General features: G+C 26.6%; 4 protein-coding genes across 4 annotated transcripts; 1 reads left to right on the top strand and 3 right to left on the bottom strand.

Annotated features, from left to right (window-relative positions):
- Positions 1-1,696: 1,696 nt before the first annotated feature.
- Positions 1,697-3,193, top strand: LOC129612372 (trypsin-2-like). Its single transcript, XM_055525931.1, has 3 exons — positions 1,697-1,867; positions 2,506-3,013; positions 3,105-3,193. The coding sequence occupies exons 1-3, from the start codon at positions 1,697-1,699 to the stop codon at positions 3,191-3,193; spliced, it is 768 nt and encodes a 255-aa protein (XP_055381906.1).
- Positions 3,194-4,946: 1,753 nt separating this feature from the next.
- Positions 4,947-9,938, bottom strand: LOC129612371 (3,4-dihydroxyphenylacetaldehyde synthase 2-like). The gene is made up of 5 exons (XM_055525929.1): positions 9,859-9,938; positions 9,505-9,739; positions 7,269-7,821; positions 6,354-6,968; positions 4,947-4,975 (listed from the first exon to the last, which is right to left on the bottom strand). Exons 1-5 carry the CDS (start codon positions 9,936-9,938, stop codon positions 4,947-4,949), a joined length of 1,512 nt encoding a protein of 503 aa, XP_055381904.1.
- Positions 9,939-13,036: 3,098 nt separating this feature from the next.
- Positions 13,037-14,843, bottom strand: LOC129612370 (3,4-dihydroxyphenylacetaldehyde synthase-like; the record flags this gene model as incomplete). The annotated part of the gene is made up of 2 exons (XM_055525928.1): positions 14,595-14,843; positions 13,037-13,993 (listed from the first exon to the last, which is right to left on the bottom strand). Coding segments are annotated over exons 1-2 (1,206 nt in total), but the record flags the coding sequence as incomplete, so codon positions are not given.
- Positions 14,844-16,104: 1,261 nt separating this feature from the next.
- Positions 16,105-18,547, bottom strand: LOC129612388 (3,4-dihydroxyphenylacetaldehyde synthase 2-like). The gene is made up of 3 exons (XM_055525947.1): positions 18,086-18,547; positions 17,764-17,998; positions 16,105-17,662 (listed from the first exon to the last, which is right to left on the bottom strand). The coding sequence occupies exons 1-3, from the start codon at positions 18,163-18,165 to the stop codon at positions 16,424-16,426; spliced, it is 1,554 nt and encodes a 517-aa protein (XP_055381922.1). The 5' UTR covers positions 18,166-18,547; the 3' UTR covers positions 16,105-16,423.
- Between the last annotated feature and the right edge of the window lie 538 nt (positions 18,548-19,085).

Below are 19,085 nucleotides of genomic sequence, written 5' to 3'. Positions count from 1 at the left end.
CTTTCAAAAAAGACGTGTAAAACTCAAAAGCAATCTTGAAATTTCGTAAGTGCATAAAAAGTAAGGAATTGTGATTTGCTATCTTAAGAAACTGTAAACAAATGTCAAGCTGTCGAATTGAAAAGTTAAAATTCATCTTAAGTTCTTCTTCTCTAAAAACAAATATGTTACAGAAATTTTCCATCGAAAATTGTCAATAATTCTGTCGAAAAGTGTTATTCTAAGTGATTTTCCTAAATTATACGAACCATAAGAGCGTTTTCATTACTGAAAGTTGTGTTAATAATGTACATGTAGACTTAAATTTTGAAAGGGAAATGTGCTATTTTACCAGCCATATGTGTCTTATCGGCCAATATTTAAGATTATGGTTCGATATCCTTGCCTCTCCATTGTTTTTGAATACTTGCGTCATAGTAATTTTTGAAAATATTTTATTATTAAATATAATATTAAAAAAAATTATAATATTAATAATTCATACAATATTGTTTGATAATGTTTATTTAATAATAATATTTAGTTAAATATATATAAAAAAAATAAAATAGAGACTGATTTGTACAGGTGAAAAACCTACTGATAACATTTAAATAAATTTAACGAAAGTAAATAAATTAATTTTTCTTTGACAAGAGTTTTCTTTGAAATAGTGTTGACGCTTACGTTCATTTGCATGTGTGATTAATCTTAATTATCGATTGAAGTTGGCGTTAAAATACTTATTCTACGTCTTTTGTTTAAACTTTAATGCCTTTATTATTTCATAAAAGCATATTGCTCGTACAGGGTTTCTATATTTTATATTCAGTATAACTTAAAGTAAAGTAGGTGTGTTAACATTTAACAATAAAGTTGAAGCTTTAATTTAATTTCGATTATAATTCCCTAAGTTTTCCCTTAAAAACTGGCTCTGAATTGAATAAGCTTTTATAAATAATAATGTTGTGCAGAGTAAAATAATAAATTGATTTAAATTAGTGTATTATTTTGATATATTGTTTGTATCATGATTGCTTATGGTTTACAAGGTATATCAAAAATCATTTTACTGACGAGATATTAAGATGTATGTAAACAGAACATTTTTCATGTCGATTATCATAAATCATAATTTTACAAAATATTGTGCAATATTGTGAGAGTCTGAAAAATGACAAATACCCAACTATTTGAATAAATATGTTTAGGTTATATACGAAAAAGAATTAATATGTTTTTTTGATTTGACATTTCTCACAGCTCTGATAATGAAAATTAAATAAAAAAATTTGCTAACGTAAGCTAAATTAAAATTTGTTTAGAATTATCGAAAAAGAAAATTATTTATACAGCTTTTCTTCTATTTCTTTAAAATATTAAAGTTTATCAAAATTTAAAAAAATAAATACTCATGCATATATTATATATATATATAATTATACATATATATACATATATCATGAATCTATGTACATTAATACACATATAGTTATTTATTGAATTTATTATACTAACATTTAATATTAAAAACAAAATAAATAACATCGAATATATAAACAAAAATTTTTTCTTTTGATTGTATAGGTTTGAAAATTTTGAATATTTTTCTTCTAAAATTTTAAGATTTATTACAGTATTTTGCAGAAATAAGCTTAGTCCATCTTCTAACGTAGAATAAACACCTCAACTTGTCAGTAGGTCTGATTAATAGAAGATGAGGAAACTTATAATTTTATTATTAGTTAGTTTAGCAATTCTTGTAACATTTGTTCAAAAGAATGATGCTATATCTTCAGGTACCAGCGTTACCAGTATGTCTGGTGTTGGATACACTGCTGCAGTTTGGTGTCCAATTATTATGTGCGCGTCAGCTGTAATTTCAACGGTGAGTTATCGTTAGAAAATTTTTTCTTTTGAGATTTTATTAAAAGAGCATATCAGAAATTAAATTATTTACTGAGTTTATTACTATGTTATTTAACACAATAAAATTTATTGAAAGTGAATACCGCTTTGAAAGTGATTATGTTAAAAATTTTATAATATTAATTGCTATTTAATTAGCCAGTTATTTCACAATTTATTGTAATTTTTGCAAAGCAAATAGCTAGGTATGGCAAGTGGAAACGAATCTACCTCGCATAAAAAGAAAAATTATAGTGATAAATTGAAGTCAAAAAATTTTAAAAATTAAGTCTACTAAAAAGTTTTTTTTAATCTTCTGCAAAAATTTTGTTTTATGCGGATGCCTGGTATTACTTGCCATTCAGGCACGCGTGTACATATAAGTCAAAATTTTCAGTCTTTTATTTATAGGCATGCCCAAAAGGAAAAATAGCTTGCATAATTTGTGAGACTAATGTTTAGTGAGGAAATTAATTATTTTGTGTTTTACAACAATTATTGTAAGCAATATTAATTTCTACAGCGTCAACATTGGACAACAGCCTTTAGTTTTATGCTGTTTTAATTTAAAAATATTTGCGGTTCTATATAAATTTACAATTATATTAATTTTTATAGAAAGGAGTTTTAACAACAGCTACTTGCGTCAACAATTTATCTCCCTCTGATATATTAGTATTGGTGGGATCAACAACATATTACAGCGGTGGACAATTTATGGATATAGCAAAAATTATTCAACATACAGCTTTTAACCCAACAACTTATAACGCTAATCTTGCCATTCTTGGTTTTGCAACGGAATTAGATTCAGGTACTATGAGCACATACGGTATTACTGTGGTACCACTTTGTACCGCAGCAGCTGCAACAAACACATACGGTACAATAACTGCTTATGGAGCAATCAATGCAAACATGGATTTACCCGATAACATGCAAAGGGCTTTCTTATTAGTTTTACCTTCATCAATTTGCACTACATATAAACCAAATCGTTTAACAACAACAATGTTCTGTGCTGGTGATAGCACAGGTAAAAAAGATTTATGTCCAGAAGATCAAGGTGCTCCGTTTGTAGCCACTGGTAAATTATGTGGTAATTACAATTGGGGATGTTCATGCGGTAAGTTGTTAAAGAATGAAAAACTTTTTATTTCAGTTAATTTAAAATCATTTTTTGATTTGTAATTTATTATTTCGTGTTTAAATTTTAGGCTTGGCAGCACCACAGTACTCAACACCAGTTTTCAACCAGATCTATCTTTTCGCTACTTGGATTAATACTAATCTTGCTACTCTATAGATAAATAAATAAAATAAAATTTAGTTTAAGTCAACACAGCCTTTAATAAATTAATGAAACAAATGTATTATAAGAACGAAAAATAAAAAGATATACACCTGATACTGTACTTATAAGAATAAAATAATTATAATATGCACTTTTCAATTATATTGTGTTAATTTTAAATTGTCTGAAAATATGTGTATAATTTGTAAGCTTTCACAAAAATGGAATTATAAAACATAAATTTTCGTGCTAAGAGTATCGGCACATGGAGCCAATGTATTCTACACGCATTGCTGCAGTATAAGCAATTTTTTTGAAAAATCTTTTCTACTCAATTGCAGTAGACAACAAAATTGGGTCAAACCAATAGTTTGTAATGTAGCACTTTTCTCATCAGCAAGTGAAAATACGGCTTTTCAAAGCAATCTGTGTACTACATTATTAAAATTACTTTCATTCATACACGAATATATATAAGAAATTGCATACATTTGGGATGAACAATGCGTGAAATTTTTGAAATAAAACAAAAATAAAATTTAAAGAGGCATTAACGTGATGCTAGAATTTAAGGGTATGTGCGTGAGTTAAAAATAATAATTATATTCTTTAATAGCAAGGAAAAAGCTTGCGGTTTCGGAAATATAAACGGGAAAAGATTTTTTAACAAAAGTAGCTAACAAAATTAATAAACTTTGTAAAATAGCAAAGCAACTTTCCAAGTGAGAATTCTGCTTTAAAAAAAATAGAGACGATAACATAATATTTTTAATAGAATCTAAAAGCTGCAAAAAATTCAGACTTCGACAACCTGTTTGATAGAAGATAACTGACATTAAAATTGGGAAAAACGGGCTTTTGAGAGCGGTTAATTTTAGTAGACATTTTTTTTTTAATATTCAGTTATGCTGTGCCGTTGTAAAAAAAAGCCAGCCGCAACTTTTTGCTTTTGAAAAATTTTAAAAATGTTTGTTTAAAATAGGCTTCTTTAAAATAGCTTTTCTAGTTTAATAAGTTTCTAGTAAAGAACCATTTATATATTATGAAATTTCAGCTTTCTATCATTAAGGATGTAGAAGTTTTGCGAACAGGTTCACGGAGGGATGGACTGACAAAGGGAAACTGTAAACATTTTTTTTAAAATTTTTGAAGAGTTCTTAAAAAAATTAAATTAAAATAAATGAAAGACGACAGACAAATAATCAACATCATTAGCACCAAATCCATTAACATAATTTTTAAAATTATTTAAATATTTTTCAAATCCTCAAAATATTAAAAATTCATTTTTTTTTATTTTTTTAACGTTGTGTTTTTATTGTTTTTATGTTCATTTTGTGTCGAAAAGAAAAAAGCCCATTTTAATTTTTAGTTTCTGAAAAATTTGATTTTGTTGTACGTAGCGACATCTAACGAAAAAAGGTTTCAATTCATAACCTCTTACTTATTTCTGTTTATACTTGTTTCCGTTTTTATAACAACATGCATTTGAAAATTATAAATCTGTATAAATTTATTATATTAATCGATATAACCGTTATCTCGCGGATTACATTTGCAACATTTCATCTAAAACGTAAACCTACAAATATTGCTTGAAAGTAATTTTTATAAGAAGATGGCGCTGCAAAAAATTAAAAATAAAATTTTAAGTCGAAACCAGAAACCAACATTTTTATTAAGTTTGTGTTGTACAATTCCAACAGATGGCAGATTTTATTATCAAATAATAGTAACCTGGTCCTGAAACAATGATTAGCGATTCTTAAAACCAAGCGACTGATTTTTTATCGACTGAAATTCATCAAATAAATTAGAAAAAAGTTTAAAATTTAATTGAATTTAAAGTTTTTCTAAAAACGTAAAACATAGCAGACATTTAGGAGAAATCATATTACTAAATAAGAGAATTATCTTTTATGATACAAAAATAAGTGATTTAAAATTAACAATAATGGGATGTAAGTTCTGAATATTTTTGCAGGTTAACAATATCCTTGCCAATTTTTAAACCAGTTAAACCTCTCATGAAGTTAAATTTGATGAAATTCGTTACAAATTATTGCACCATGGGAAAAGATATAACAATTATAGGTAAAATAATTCCAAGATTGAACGAAAAACCTAATTCGAATCCCCCCCGTACTATTAATTTCAAATTTTAAATGATTAATAACAATAAGGTGCGTTTTTTTTTTGTGAACTCCTTCGAATTGTTTTTTTTCTTGGTACTTTTTGACTTAATAACTGATATTTTAACTGCTACCTTTTTCTTCTTAAAGCTGTTAGTTCAAGACAAAACCATATGCAGGTATTTCTGAAGTCATTCCTTCCTGATGAAATAATTTTCCTCAGCGTATTTTATTTTGCTCTTAACTATAAAGCAAATGTATATAATTTATGATAATCAAAACTACTTTAAGGCTTTCAAAATTTCTAATTAACAATGATTTTAAATGAAATTCTGTTGATATTACAAATTTTTTTGATTGACATTGGTTATTAATGAAATCCCGGACAATACCAGCTTCTCAAGGAGATTTTATCAACCCCAGTTGAAAACCAAAATTTAAATTTACAATTACTTCCTGAGTGTTAAATAATATTTTAAGTTTCAAAAAAAGGAAACGAATAACTTACTAAAAAAATTAATGAATCTGATGGCTGCCGCTGTTATATAACGAATACATATTTTATATTACTTCTATTCAGGTGAAAATATTTCACTATATATCGTTCAGGAAATAAGTGTTTTAATGAGCGTTTTTCTACCTCTAAACGTTAAGATTAAGGAATGAAAGTTTTCTTTTTTTTTATTATCGATTCTTACAACCCGTCGAGAAATAAAAGAGTAGATACCGGCATAAAATTCAAAAGGTTTATGCCATTTAGTTGTCAAAAATGTGCTATTTTCAATCCCGCAAGTAATATGAAGATTTTGGTTTCCAATTCTCAATTATTCTCAAACTTTTATAAACTCAAAAACACGCTCAAAATTATACTTCAATTCTTGTTGTTTATTTTCTACATATATGGTTTATTAAAAAAGTTCACAAAAATATTCGATTCCAGTTATGCTATTTATCTTTGTTTAAATTTTTTATGTTTTCACTTTATTTACATTTTTCATTATCAATTAAAACTAAATCATTCTTTAAATTTTCTGTTATACTTATTAAATTTTCTGCAAAATCTTCATCCTTGTTAACATTTTCAACATGATTTAATATTTTGCTTGTTTGTTCAGAAATCTCCTCCCAAGCATATGCAATATCTGATTCATTTGGTTCAAAGCCACAAATTGAAAATCTTAAGAAATATTTATCATTAACTTTTGCTTCAATCAAATAAATTTTTTTACGTTCTTGTAAATTTTCAAGTAAACGTTTTGTCAATTCATTTGAACCTTTTATTTTAAAACAGACTAAACCTAAACTGCTCTTTGTAATTGTTTCAAATCTTGAATCATTTTCAATAAATTTTTCAAATATTTTTGCCAAATGAATATGATTTCTTATAAATTCACGAATACCATCACCACCCAATGTACGTAATGTTATCCAAACTTTCAAAGCTCTAAAACGTCTACCTAATGGAATTTCCCAATTTCGATATTCTGGTGCCCATTTTGTTTGATTTTCATATTTGTTACGTAAGTAAATTCTATCAACATTAAAACTATTTATAACATCATTAGTATCTTTATACCACATTGCACAGCAATCAAAATTTGTCCGCATAAATTTATGTAAATTAAAGTTTAACGAGTCAGCATATTCGAGCCCACCTACATTTAAAAAAAAAATTAAAATTTTACTGCTTTTTTAATAATAATATAAATATATATTCTAATATTTGTAATATTAGAATCGTATTATCAGTAATAATAAGAGATTTTTCGTCTCAGTTATGCTTAGAACTGTAATTATTATTAATGAAAAATTCATACTCATTATTATTTACATAATCGAAAATTAAAAATAATTCCATACACCTTAAAAATACATTTAATTTTTATTTAATACAGAGTAGGTTTTTAAATTAATTCGTCTACATTTATCTATCGTCATAGTGAAATTATACTTACTCAACAAGTGTTTATATTCTGGCAAACAAAATGCAGCTCCAGCATATGCAGCATCAATATGAAACCATATATTATTTTCTACACATATTGGACCTAATTCAATTAAAGTATCATGTGCACATGTTGCTGTTGTACCAATTGTTGCAATACATATGATTGGATGTAAACCATTTTTTAAATCATTATTAATTTGTTCTTTTAATGTGTCACCACGTAAAGATAACATTTCATCGGTTTTTAATAATTTCACTGGTATACCACTTAAGAGACCAGCTTTTTCAATACAACTATTACTTTGTTCACTTGAATATATAATCATTTTACCATATAATTCTGCATTCGAATCAATATTGGGATATTTTAATTTTAAAAATTTTAATGCTTTGTTTCTAGCTGCGAGAACAGCTACAAATATTGATTCTGATGCTGTACTTTGAATTATTCCACCACCAGGTCCATTCGTTTCATTTAGAAAATAATCAGGAAGATTTAAAAATTTTGCCAACCAATCCATGACAATTACTTCTAATTCAGTGCAAGCCGGACTACAAATCTAAAAATTGAAAAAAAAAAACAAAAATATTTACTAAAATTTTCTATTTGGATTATGTATACATACATACATTATGTACATCCATATAAATGCTTCAACATTCAACAAAACAATAAGAAAAGTTTTTTAATTAATTAAAATAAAAATTTAATAATATTGTGCACTGAATAAAGAATTGAGAAAGATAGAAGAATAATAATTTGAGTCTTAGAATATTAAAAGTGATCGTCAAGCGTCAAGTCTGTGTATTTCATTTTTTAGTTTGTGTAATTCTGTTGGAATTCGTTTTTGTAAATTTTCGCTGAAGTGCAAAAAAAAAAAGTATGTAAAATTTTTTTGTATTACTGAAATTTTTGTTTATAATCTGTGCCCTTAATATAGCTTCTACAGATTATGTAATATGATGAACTCAGTATAAAAGAAAATTTTTGTTTTTCATTTGTTTTCATTGAAAAGGTAAAGGTTATATTTACAAAAGGTTACTGTTGATCTTCAATGAAATTGCAAGTTTTATTATTCAACTTCCGTGAAGAAATTTTGAATTTGTTGGTTAACTGTTCTTTTGTTTTTCAAATATAATCAAAGACAAAATCAGTTTCAAGTGTCAGTTACTGTAAAATTCTAATTAACTAAATTTGCTTCAAAACTACTTTAAAGAAAAAATAATGTCATACATATTGGGTGTTTCGCATAAGTTGACAAATAATTTCAGGGATAATTATTTGAAAAATTTCCAACAAAAATTTGTATTGGGGGATTGCTCTATATCGCATGGTTCCGAAGTTATTAGCGTTCATTTATATGCAGGAGAAATTTGGTAGCTTTTTTCAATAGGCTGTAGCTCAAAAGTGAGTCCCCCTCACAATTCTTGGCTGGAAGCCGGTCAAAGAATCATCTCTGACATGCGGAACACCCCGTATAAGTATACATATATATATATATATATATATATTTATCTACCAGGCCATCAAATTGAAATTATTTTTTCAAATATTCCGAACTTACAAAATTTACAATAACCTTGTTTAATGTTTTATAATTCGTTCAATTTTTAATTGTTTTAATTTAGAAGTAAATATTCTCATTTTATTTGGTATGTTTTCAATGTAATTAATTGCTCTTCATTTGGAAGACAAGAAATATTGAATTTTTTTATCAAATTTACCAACATATTTCTTTCGAATTTGAATATTAAATTTCAATTCCAAATTAATTATAGAATGAACAGAATTAAAAGATTTTGGTATTAGTTAATTGCCTTCTTACAATATTTTCCAATATCTCCTGTGATTTTCTTGTAAATTTGGAAATTACTATTGATTTACTTGATGAACTTGGTAGCCTGATACCTATGTATGTACCTAATATATGACATGAACAGCAAAAAGCTTTTTAAAAATTTTATAACTTTTTCACTTTTCAAATTATATACACTCTGTAGGAGCTGAAATTTTTATGAGGCTTATTTTTGAAAAAATTTTTCTTTTTAAATAAAATAAAAATAAAATATAAATAGGACCAATATACATACATGGACAATGTATACGAAAAATTGCAGAAATTCTCAACGATTCAATTTTAATAAAAAATTTTTGAAAATTTTATTATGCTGACATAGATGCACATGCTCGATAAATATTATGATAAAATTAAAATTGCTTAAAAAATGTATTTTAAACTTACCCAATTAAAACCGACAACACCAAGACCAGCTGACAACAATTCACCAACAATTGAACCAAATGAAGTTTCTGCAGGATAGTATGCATGAAAGTTAGGTGATTGCCAATGTGTTAAACCTGGCACAATAATTGATTCTAAATCATTTAAAATTATATTCCAATTTTCAGCTTTATTTGGTATTTCAGATGGTAATTGATTGTGCAAAAATCCTGGAGTTACAGATGGTAAAACATCTCTAAAAGTGTAAATATATTTCGAAGTACTTTTATTAACGCATAATTAAATATTAAATAATATAATCACTGTACATACGATATGTATTTAATTAAATTTTTAATCATACTTCTTACGTACCGTTCTCGAATATTTTGCAAATAATCTGCTATAAAATCAACGGCTGCTTTACCAAATTCACGAAAATCATTAAAATCCATTTGTATAAATTTCTTTTTATTAAATTGTTAGGGTTGTTTCAAATAATTTTTAAAATTGTTGCTACTATATTTACACCATTACTCAACGACAACTAATTTAAACTGAAAAGTTTTGCTTATAACACTTTTATATTTATAATTACTTGTAAAAAGAAAATTCTATACAAAATGGCTTAAAGTAAACTTCAAACATATTTGGAGTAAGTAAGAACGAATGAAAATTAAAGCTTTTTTTTATCATTGCAAAATGACATTCTTAAATGAAATTTGTTTGGCTTTTCAAAAACTTTAATTATAGTTGGATGCACTGCTAAATGACTTCATTTTTTAAAGAACTTTCTCAAAATAAAGTACATAATGCAAAATTAACTGTTTTAACACATTTTTTTAATATAATATATACAATTACAATTCATTTAACTGTACTACATAATTTGCATTAATTTTATTAATTTTGTTTGGTCAAAATTTCACATGAAAATTGTCAAATGTGATTTGCATGGAAAACAATAGTATATAGAATTTATGTAACAATAGAGTAATGTTAATGTGGACCTAGAAAAATAAAAGCTTGGTTTCTAGAAGAAGTTAATTTTATATGATCTGATTTCGCACTTAATGTCGTTGATTACTATAGAACTCAAATATTAAATTTTTAAAAGTTACACCAATTAGTTCCTTATATAGATACAAAACATAAAATCGGCTGCTGGGAAAAGTTGTGTTTCTGAGCCTTTCGATATTCCCGAAATATTTACTGGTTCATTATTTTAATAATTAGAGTATAAATTTTAAATTTTGGGTAAATTGGTTGATTATTTCTCAGTGTGTTAGCAAAAATGTAAATTTGCTCTGTGATAAAACTGTGAAACCAGTTGCTTATTTCTGATGTCCTTGAAAAGTTAGATGGCAAAAATGGAAGAAAAAATTTTTGTTTATTACTTCCTATATTTAAACATTTGAGACTGCCACAAAATCAAATAAAAAAAACAATTTCATATCTATGAAAAATTAATGAAACTGGTGCGGCCAGAAATCTTATGGTACAATTAAAAATCACTATAGCAGAAATAACTACTACGGATAAAATATATTGTTTAATATAAGTAAAAAAGAAGTCTAGCTTGCAGTATATTTAACTCTTTAAATGAACTATATGTGTGGCAAAGTCGGTTCTTTTTGTTAAGCGATCTTGTTGAAAGCTAATTATTAAATAAATACCAAACTCAATGTATAATATTAAATTCCTCCCTGATAGCCAATCCCATAGTTCCTCTTTGAGGGAAATAAACAAAAGTAAATAACTCTTAAAAGTACCTTAGAACAAATTTGTTGAAGAAAATAATCTGATCATAAAACGTGAATATGAATATTATGCTTGTAACAACAAAAGTTTCTATCGAAGCAAATACCAAGATATTAATATTTTTATTGAAGGATTTTATTCTGAAAGAAAGGTTGCATAACACCAAATATTATAGTTGATTTAAATAGTTCCCCGCGAATTGGCACACACCTATATATTTAACTGCGAATAACAAATGTTTTACATTTTTATAAGACGGTGTATGAAATATAAAATAAAAAAAATCTGATGTGGTCAGCACATAACCGACCGCATTGTGTATTGTCTAGTTCAGTGAAAGTGCTACGGAATATTATAAAAATGTCTGTTAAATACTTCTCCCCAATATTCGAGGCGTTAGTAATCTTATAGTTCACATACTAGAAAAATGTAAATTTGGCTGTTAGTAGAGTTTCGATTTGTGCTACCCGAATTCCCTGAAATGCTCGTCAGTTAATTTCGGTAACAACCAGAACCCAAATATCAAATTTCAAGAAATTCAATCAATTCGTTCGGTAGATATGGTGAAAAATGTAAAATCGGCCGCCGATCAATTTTCAGGCCCTGATCTTTCCAAAAAATTTATATGTTCATTGTTTTTTAATACAAGGAATTTAAATATTATATTTCAATGAAATCGGTTGACTATTTCCCTTTATATACGCAAAAATGTATACTTGGCCAATAGTAAACGTCCAGTTGCTGACACCTGATTTCTTCCAAAAATCTGTAGGATTAAATAGGAGGTCTGGCGGAAGGTCGAACACAGACCGACAGACCGATAGGTTGCTAAAAAAAGTTTACGTACACTTCCCTACTATGGAGAAGTGCATTCCCACCGAAAACTCGATATGCAAAATTTGTTGCCATCAGATAACCTAGCTATTGTATACACAATACGGTCGGTAATAAAGGCACATGTATACTAAAAATACAAGGTTAATTTTTCTTCGTCCAGCACAGTTTCTTGTTCTTTCCACAGCAGCACATAAATTCGACAAAAATGTTAGCAAAACGTTTTCAATGCCAGCACTCGTCGTAAAATCAAATTGCTTGGGCCTAAAAATTTTATTTTACTCATTTTAACATTCTTTCTCAGTTTATACTAAATTTATTTACAGAATTTAAAGAAATTTTCACTTACAGTATCTATAGCTGCAAATTAATATTATATACAGCGTATTCTTACACATAGTAAACTGTTGTGTAAGAATATCGTAATTTTAAATAGGTAGCTACTTTATGTTTAAAAGCTCAATATAAAATTCGGAGAGAGTGAAATTTCTTGCTTAAAATAATATTGCATAAATTCAGGAAACACAGTTATTTCGCATTCAAAAAACGGTTTACTAAAAGGTTTTCTCTGGTAAACTGAGTAAAATTAAAAAATTAAAAAATCGTTAAATTTGTGTTTTAATTTTCATAAAATTTTTATAGTTTGATTGTACGAGTACATAAAAGTTTTGAAAATGATCTTTTTAATGAGGAAATCTTTATTCATATTTTTCATCTTTCATTCATTATGCTTGATTTCATGGTTTTTTAGTTGAAGTTTTCTGAATTCTGAAATATATTCACCATTACTAATTTCATTGAACAGCTTATCTGTACATTTACGTATTTCATTCCATGAGATTTCTATATCATTTCGGTGTGGATCATTACCTCCGATCGAAAACCTTAAATATGTTAAATTTTTGGTACAAGCACTAATTAAATATATTTTTTTTCTTTTCGTTAGTTCTTCTAATAATTTCGTTGTCAAATTGTTATTATTTTTGATACGAAAACAAACTAAGCCAGCTCTTCGTTTACCTATGATTTCGAAACGATCATCACTTAATAAGAATTGTTCAAAATATTCAGCTAATTTGAATGTTTTTCGTACATAATTACGAATCTCTTCCATACCCAGTATTCTCATAACAATCCAAACTTTCAATGCTTTAAAACGTTTGCCTAATGCCAATTGCCAATTTCTATAATCTGGTGCAATTGTGGATTCATTTTCATGATAATGTTTCAAATAAATTCTATCGACATTAAAATGTTTTGAAATATCAAAAACATTTTCCAACCATAAAGCACAACAATCATAATTTATTAACATTGATTTCGGTAAATTAAAATTAATAGAATGTGCATAATTAAATCCATTTTTGTATGGAAAATCTAATTCGGGTAGTGCGTTACCAATAGCAGCGTATGCTGCATCAATGTGTAACCATATATTGTATTCTTTACATACAGATGCCAATTCATCAATGTTATCGAAACTGCATAATCCAGTTGTACCATATGATGCAATAAAGATAATTGGAATTTTATCAGCATTTAAATCTTCAATTACAGCTTTTCTCAATATTTCACCATCAATTTCAAAGTTTTCATTTGCTTGAAGTAGACGTATTGGAATAGCAGACAGGAGTCCAGCTTTTTCAATTGAACTATTACTTTGATCACTTGCATATCCAATAAATTTTGATAAAATTTCATGTTTTGAGATTTTCGGAAATTTTTTTTGCAATTCTTTAAAATTTTTTTCACGAGCAGCAATTACACATGTTAGAATGGCATCACTGGCCGAATTATGTAAACTGCCACCACCATTTCCAACAGGTAAATTAAGAAATTTTTCTGGAAGTTGTATAAATTTTGCAATCCAATCACAAACAATAGCTTCCAATTCAGTTGCAGCGGGACTACAAACCTTGGATACAAGTAAAAAGAGAGTAATTACTAAATTAGCATAGAGTTTCAAAATAATTCTTTTTTAATAATTATTGTTGTTGCTTTAACTTAAAAATTTAAATTAACAACCAATTTAAACAGGTCGATTAAAAATTGATTTTGCATAGTAATCTTTAAGAAGAAAATTAAACACAAGTCATTGTCGTCGAACAAAATCACAAGAATTCCGGTTCCAATTGTTCCTTTTATTCATAAATAATTTTTTATATAAAAATTAAACTATTGTAATATTTTTAAGTGTAACAAAAAATGGAAAGCTTTTACTTTTTGATCAATTCTACTATAAATTTTATTTTTTTTTTGGGTTTTTTGCTCAATTACTTCGTAATATATGCTCAAGATGTCAGAATAACTTTACGTAACAGCGATGCGATAAGAAAAAAATTATGTGCTAAGAAATTACTATATTCTTTAATATAAGACTAATTGAGGATAACAGTTTTGATTGGGGATTTACAAAATATATCAAAAACCACAAAATTTTAAAATAAAATCATTAAAACCGCTAACTAATGATGATATCATGTGATTTTAATTAATTTCACTGCTTTCAAACTTACCCAACTAAAATTTAAAACACTTATACCGGCCGCTATAAATTCTGCTACCATTGATGGATAAGATGTTGTTGTTGGAAAATATGCATGAAAATATGGTGATTGCCAGTGTGTTAATCCAGGCATTATAAATTTATTAAAATCGTCGAGTACATTGTTCCAATTCTCTGGATTTTCAGGAGCTTCATTCGGTATTAAATTATGCAAATATCCTGGTTGTACAGACGGAAGAACATCACTGTATATAATCATATTAGAATGTGTATTTACATATTATTATAATTACATAAATTACATAAATTATAGATAAAAAGTGTAAAATGTATATATTATAAGTAAATTATAATGAGCTTTTCTACCGTTCACGAATATTTTTCAAATAATTTATTATAAGTTCGATTGATGCTGTAGTAAAATCACGAAACTCCTCCGAATTCATTATAGTTATATGTAAATTTCAAAGTACTGCAAATAATAACAAAAATTTTATCAATTTTAATTCTAAATTTAGATAATGCTTTCAATTGTGTAAACAATCACGAACTGAATTAATTGCTATCCAAACAGAATTATTTTAATATTTTATTAATTACGAGTATATAGAAAATTATATAGGAACGGTACACTAAAAGGAAATTCAGCTTATTTCAACCTGCATATTAAAAGGTATTTTAATTTTACTGCCATGTTATTTCAATTACTTAAGAAAATTATATAAGAAATTTTTTTTGCTCTTTTGTAATTGTATTATAGCAACAATAGGGTTACCATGAGAAGGAAATAGAATTCTGAGATAACTAAAACAAAAATGTTTGTGTAGCCTCTTGGTATTTTAATTACTACACATTTGTATATGTAGGTGGTTATTACTAAAGTTTCAGTATTTTAATCTCCAAATTATAAAGCATTTCATTTAAGGGTCTGTTGTAAGAGTGTGTTACAATACTATTCAAAATTAAGTAAATAAAATTGTCATAAGAATAAGCATAAGAAATTTTTGATAAATTCAAGAAATTTTTTAAATTCCAAATTTTTAATTCTTTAAATTTAAAATTCTTGCCGATCTTGATGTGAAAATTTCAGTGTTTTATTTATTGCACATAAAGGCATATGATCGAATTTTTCTTTGGGTTTTCCTTTATAGCTTACCTTTAATCTTCAATAGCTAGAATTCTTCTATATTATAAACGAAATAAAAATAAAAAAACGCCGAAATAAATTTCAAGATAAATGATGCGTTAAAATAAAATTTTTGGATTTTTTTTTTTATTTTGTGAATTCCGCATTTAAAGTTTGTACTAAGGCAGAAGAATATTCCAATTTTTTAAATTTATATTCCAAGGTTTGTTTATTAAGAAAACTTATTACATAGCTACATACATTACGTATTTATAAAAAAATCAAATAAATTTCATAAAAAATTATTTAATTATTTTATAAAATAAAAATTATTTTATTTTATTAAAAATTATTTAAATTATTTAAGCAAATATTAATATAGAGGTTTCGAGCGGAAACTTTTCATGTAAAAAATTATTCGAAATTTCAACAGGTTTTGATGATCTAACTATTTGATTACTTATAATAACAATGTGTTTAATTTTTCGAATTCAACCTTTTCAGAAATATCCGCTAAATTATAAATACTTTGCTAAATTTTCTTTAAAATTTTAAAATTATTCATACTCCAATACTTAATTCAATATTTACTTCCAATCAAAACCTAATAAAAATATTCACGATAATTTTTAGTAGTTAGAAATGTCTATGTTATGTCTGGAACGTAAATAATTTAATAAAAAATATCAAAGGAAAAAAAAAACACGTAACATTTACTGCTTCCCTTTCCCACCATTTTCAATCAATAAATGTTTTTGTAAGCTTTTTGAAATCTCGTTGATAATTTTTTCATCGTTGGGTCTGCATTCAATTTCTGTGTACCGTGGATGCGATGCAAGTAATAAATCTGTTTGCTCTTTTATTTCGTTCCAAGCAAAATCTATGTCTTTTTCCTGTGGATCGAATCCACATATTACAAATCTTAGAAAACTTTCACCACGATGCTGTGCTTGTATTAAATAAATTTTTTTTCTTTCCATTAATTTATCTAACAGTTTCTTATTCAAATCGTTTTCACCTTTCAATTTAAAACAAACCAAACCAAAAGTACGTTCTGCTACAATTTCAAAACGTGAATCTTTCATTATTAACTTTTCAAAATATTCAGCCAATTTAATGCGTTTTCGTACACTATTTCGAATTCCTTCTGCACCAATTGTTCTAAGTGTAATCCAAACTTTAAGAGCTCTAAAACGTCTACCTAATGGTATTTGCCAATGTCGATAATCTGGTGCCTTCTTAGATTGATTTTCAAATGAATGTTTTAAATAGATTCGATCAACATTAAAATTGTCAACAATATCACCTGCATTTTTCAACCACATTCCACAACAATCAAAGTTTACCATCATAGATTTATGTAAATTGTAATTAATTGAATCAACCGTTTCTAAACCTTCTTTATACGGAAATTTAAATTCTGGAAGTATCAATGTAGCAGCCGCATATGCAGCATCAACATGTAACCAAATATCATGTTCTTCACAGATTTTTGATAAACTAACAATATCATCATAAGCGCATGTACCGGTAGTTCCTAATGTTGCTATACAAATTATAGGAATTTTACCATTTTCAAGATCTTCTTCAATTGCTTTTCTGATAATATCACCAGTTAAAATTAAATCGTCTCCGGTTGGTAACAAACGTACTGGTACAGCAGCTAATAAACCTGCTTTTTCAACGCAACTATTACTTTGATCACTTGAATATGCGATTAGTTTTGCTCTAATTTCACCTTCAGTCAAATCAGGGTTTTGAATTTGAATTTTTTTAATAGATTTTTCACGTGCTGCCAATATAGCAACTAAAATTGCTTCACTTGCTGATCCTTGAATTACACCACCACCAGGACCATCAGCTGTATTTAAAAATTTTTCTGGTAAGTTTAAAAATCTTCCAACCCAATCCATTACAATTGATTCCAATTCTGTACATGCTGGACTACATATCTATGTATAAAAAATAAAATGAAAAATAAAATTTAAATTATAAAAAATAATAGGTATATACATGTAATTTGTAAAATTTAAATAAATTATAATAAGCATACCCAACTAAATCCGACTACACCAAAGCCGGCTGATAACATTTCCCCTACAACTGATGGAAAAGATGTTGCTGTTGGATAATATGCATGAAAATTTGGTGACTGCCAATGTGTTATGCCAGGAATTATAAATTTCTCAATATCTTTTAGAACATCTTTCCAGTTTTCTGCATTCTCTGGTACTTCTGTTGGCAATAAATCATGTAAATATCCGGGTGAAACGGATGGCAAAACATCACTTTATTAAATGTTTAAAATAAAAGATTTCGTTTAGCATTTTAAAACAAACAATAAATTTATACAAATAAAAAACAAATTTCCATACCGATCTCTTATATTTTCTAAATAATCAGCTATAAAATCAACTGTTGCTTTACCAAATTCACGAAATTCATTTGGATCCATCACTACAATTTTGAATTTTATTTATTGTTCACTTTTGTGGGAACCAAAAATTTCACTTTTTTATTAATTCCTTTTTTTTGTTTCTGTTATTTAATACAAAATATTTTTAACTTAAGTTTTCTTTTATTTACACAAGACAATAGAATATTTTTACATCACCAATCTACCATTTTTCAATTCATCAATATAAATAAATTGTCACTATAATAAATTATCGCTTTTCAAATACGCGTTAATAATAGAATTGAAAAGTTAAAGAGAAAATTTTGGAATACTATTTATCAGCTTTTTGATTGCGTTATTTTTTCTTATATATTATTTAAGTTCAAGATCAAGATCTTTGTTAATAAACAAAACCAAACTTTAGGGCACCAAAAAGAAGATGAAGAAAAAATTAATAATAATTTTTAAATTAATTTTAAGACACTTTTAATCCGTTGAAGTTTTCTTAAAGACTGGTTTGCAGATGGAAAATTTTTTCTTTAAATACAACCGTAAACTTTCAAAACAAGAAAAGAAAGAAAAAAGTACCAAAAAATAAAAGCATTAATTTAAATGAAATTTTGCATTTGAGAGAAAGTGTAAGTTGCTCTTTCTTCATATTTTGCTCTTGCGAGAGGAAAAGGAATTTTTAAACGAAAACTTAAAGCTAGTGTAATCAATGGAATAATAATAAATCGCCTCACAATTTTAAAACTTCTATAAAATTGTTCTAAGGTGTAAAAATGTGCAGAAAAACAAATAAATAAAAAAAAAGTTTGTTAAACTTTAGCCGCGAAATTCAAAATCGAAATTAATTAACATTTGCGTCAAAAGAAAGAACCGGTTTTATATTATAAAAAATTCATTTCTGTAAATGGTTATAAACACCTAAAGTATTTTATACTTTTATACATTATTCTATGTATGCAGTAACATTG

Source organism: Condylostylus longicornis, unplaced genomic scaffold (assembly GCF_029603195.1).
Source record: "Condylostylus longicornis isolate FDR11 unplaced genomic scaffold, ASM2960319v2 ptg000072l, whole genome shotgun sequence".
Taxonomy (NCBI): Eukaryota; Metazoa; Arthropoda; class Insecta; order Diptera; family Dolichopodidae; genus Condylostylus; species Condylostylus longicornis.
Note: the sequence above shows the minus strand (reverse complement) of the source record. Positions and strands in the feature narration are given on the sequence as shown.

Bases quoted from the DNA above. Each gene is read 5' to 3' on its own strand.
- LOC129612372 (XM_055525931.1), top strand. From the start codon at position 1,697: ATGAGGAAACTTATAATTTTATTATTAGTTAGTTTAGCAATTCTTGTA. The intron at 1,868-2,505 runs GTGAGTTATCGT...TAATTTTTATAG, and splicing joins CGTCAGCTGTAATTTCAACG to AAAGGAGTTTTAACAACAGC. The intron at 3,014-3,104 runs GTAAGTTGTTAA...TTTAAATTTTAG, and splicing joins CAATTGGGGATGTTCATGCG to GCTTGGCAGCACCACAGTAC.
- LOC129612371 (XM_055525929.1), bottom strand. From the start codon at position 9,938: ATGGATTTTAATGATTTTCGTGAATTTGGTAAAGCAGCCGTTGATTTT. The intron at 9,740-9,858 runs GTACGTAAGAAG...TTACACTTTTAG, and splicing joins TTGCAAAATATTCGAGAACG to AGATGTTTTACCATCTGTAA. The intron at 7,822-9,504 runs GTAAGTTTAAAA...TTCAATTTTTAG, and splicing joins GTGTTGTCGGTTTTAATTGG to ATTTGTAGTCCGGCTTGCAC.
- LOC129612388 (XM_055525947.1), bottom strand. From the start codon at position 18,165: ATGGATCCAAATGAATTTCGTGAATTTGGTAAAGCAACAGTTGATTTT. The intron at 17,999-18,085 runs GTATGGAAATTT...CATTTAATAAAG, and splicing joins TTAGAAAATATAAGAGATCG to TGATGTTTTGCCATCCGTTT. The intron at 17,663-17,763 runs GTATGCTTATTA...TTTTATACATAG, and splicing joins GTGTAGTCGGATTTAGTTGG to ATATGTAGTCCAGCATGTAC.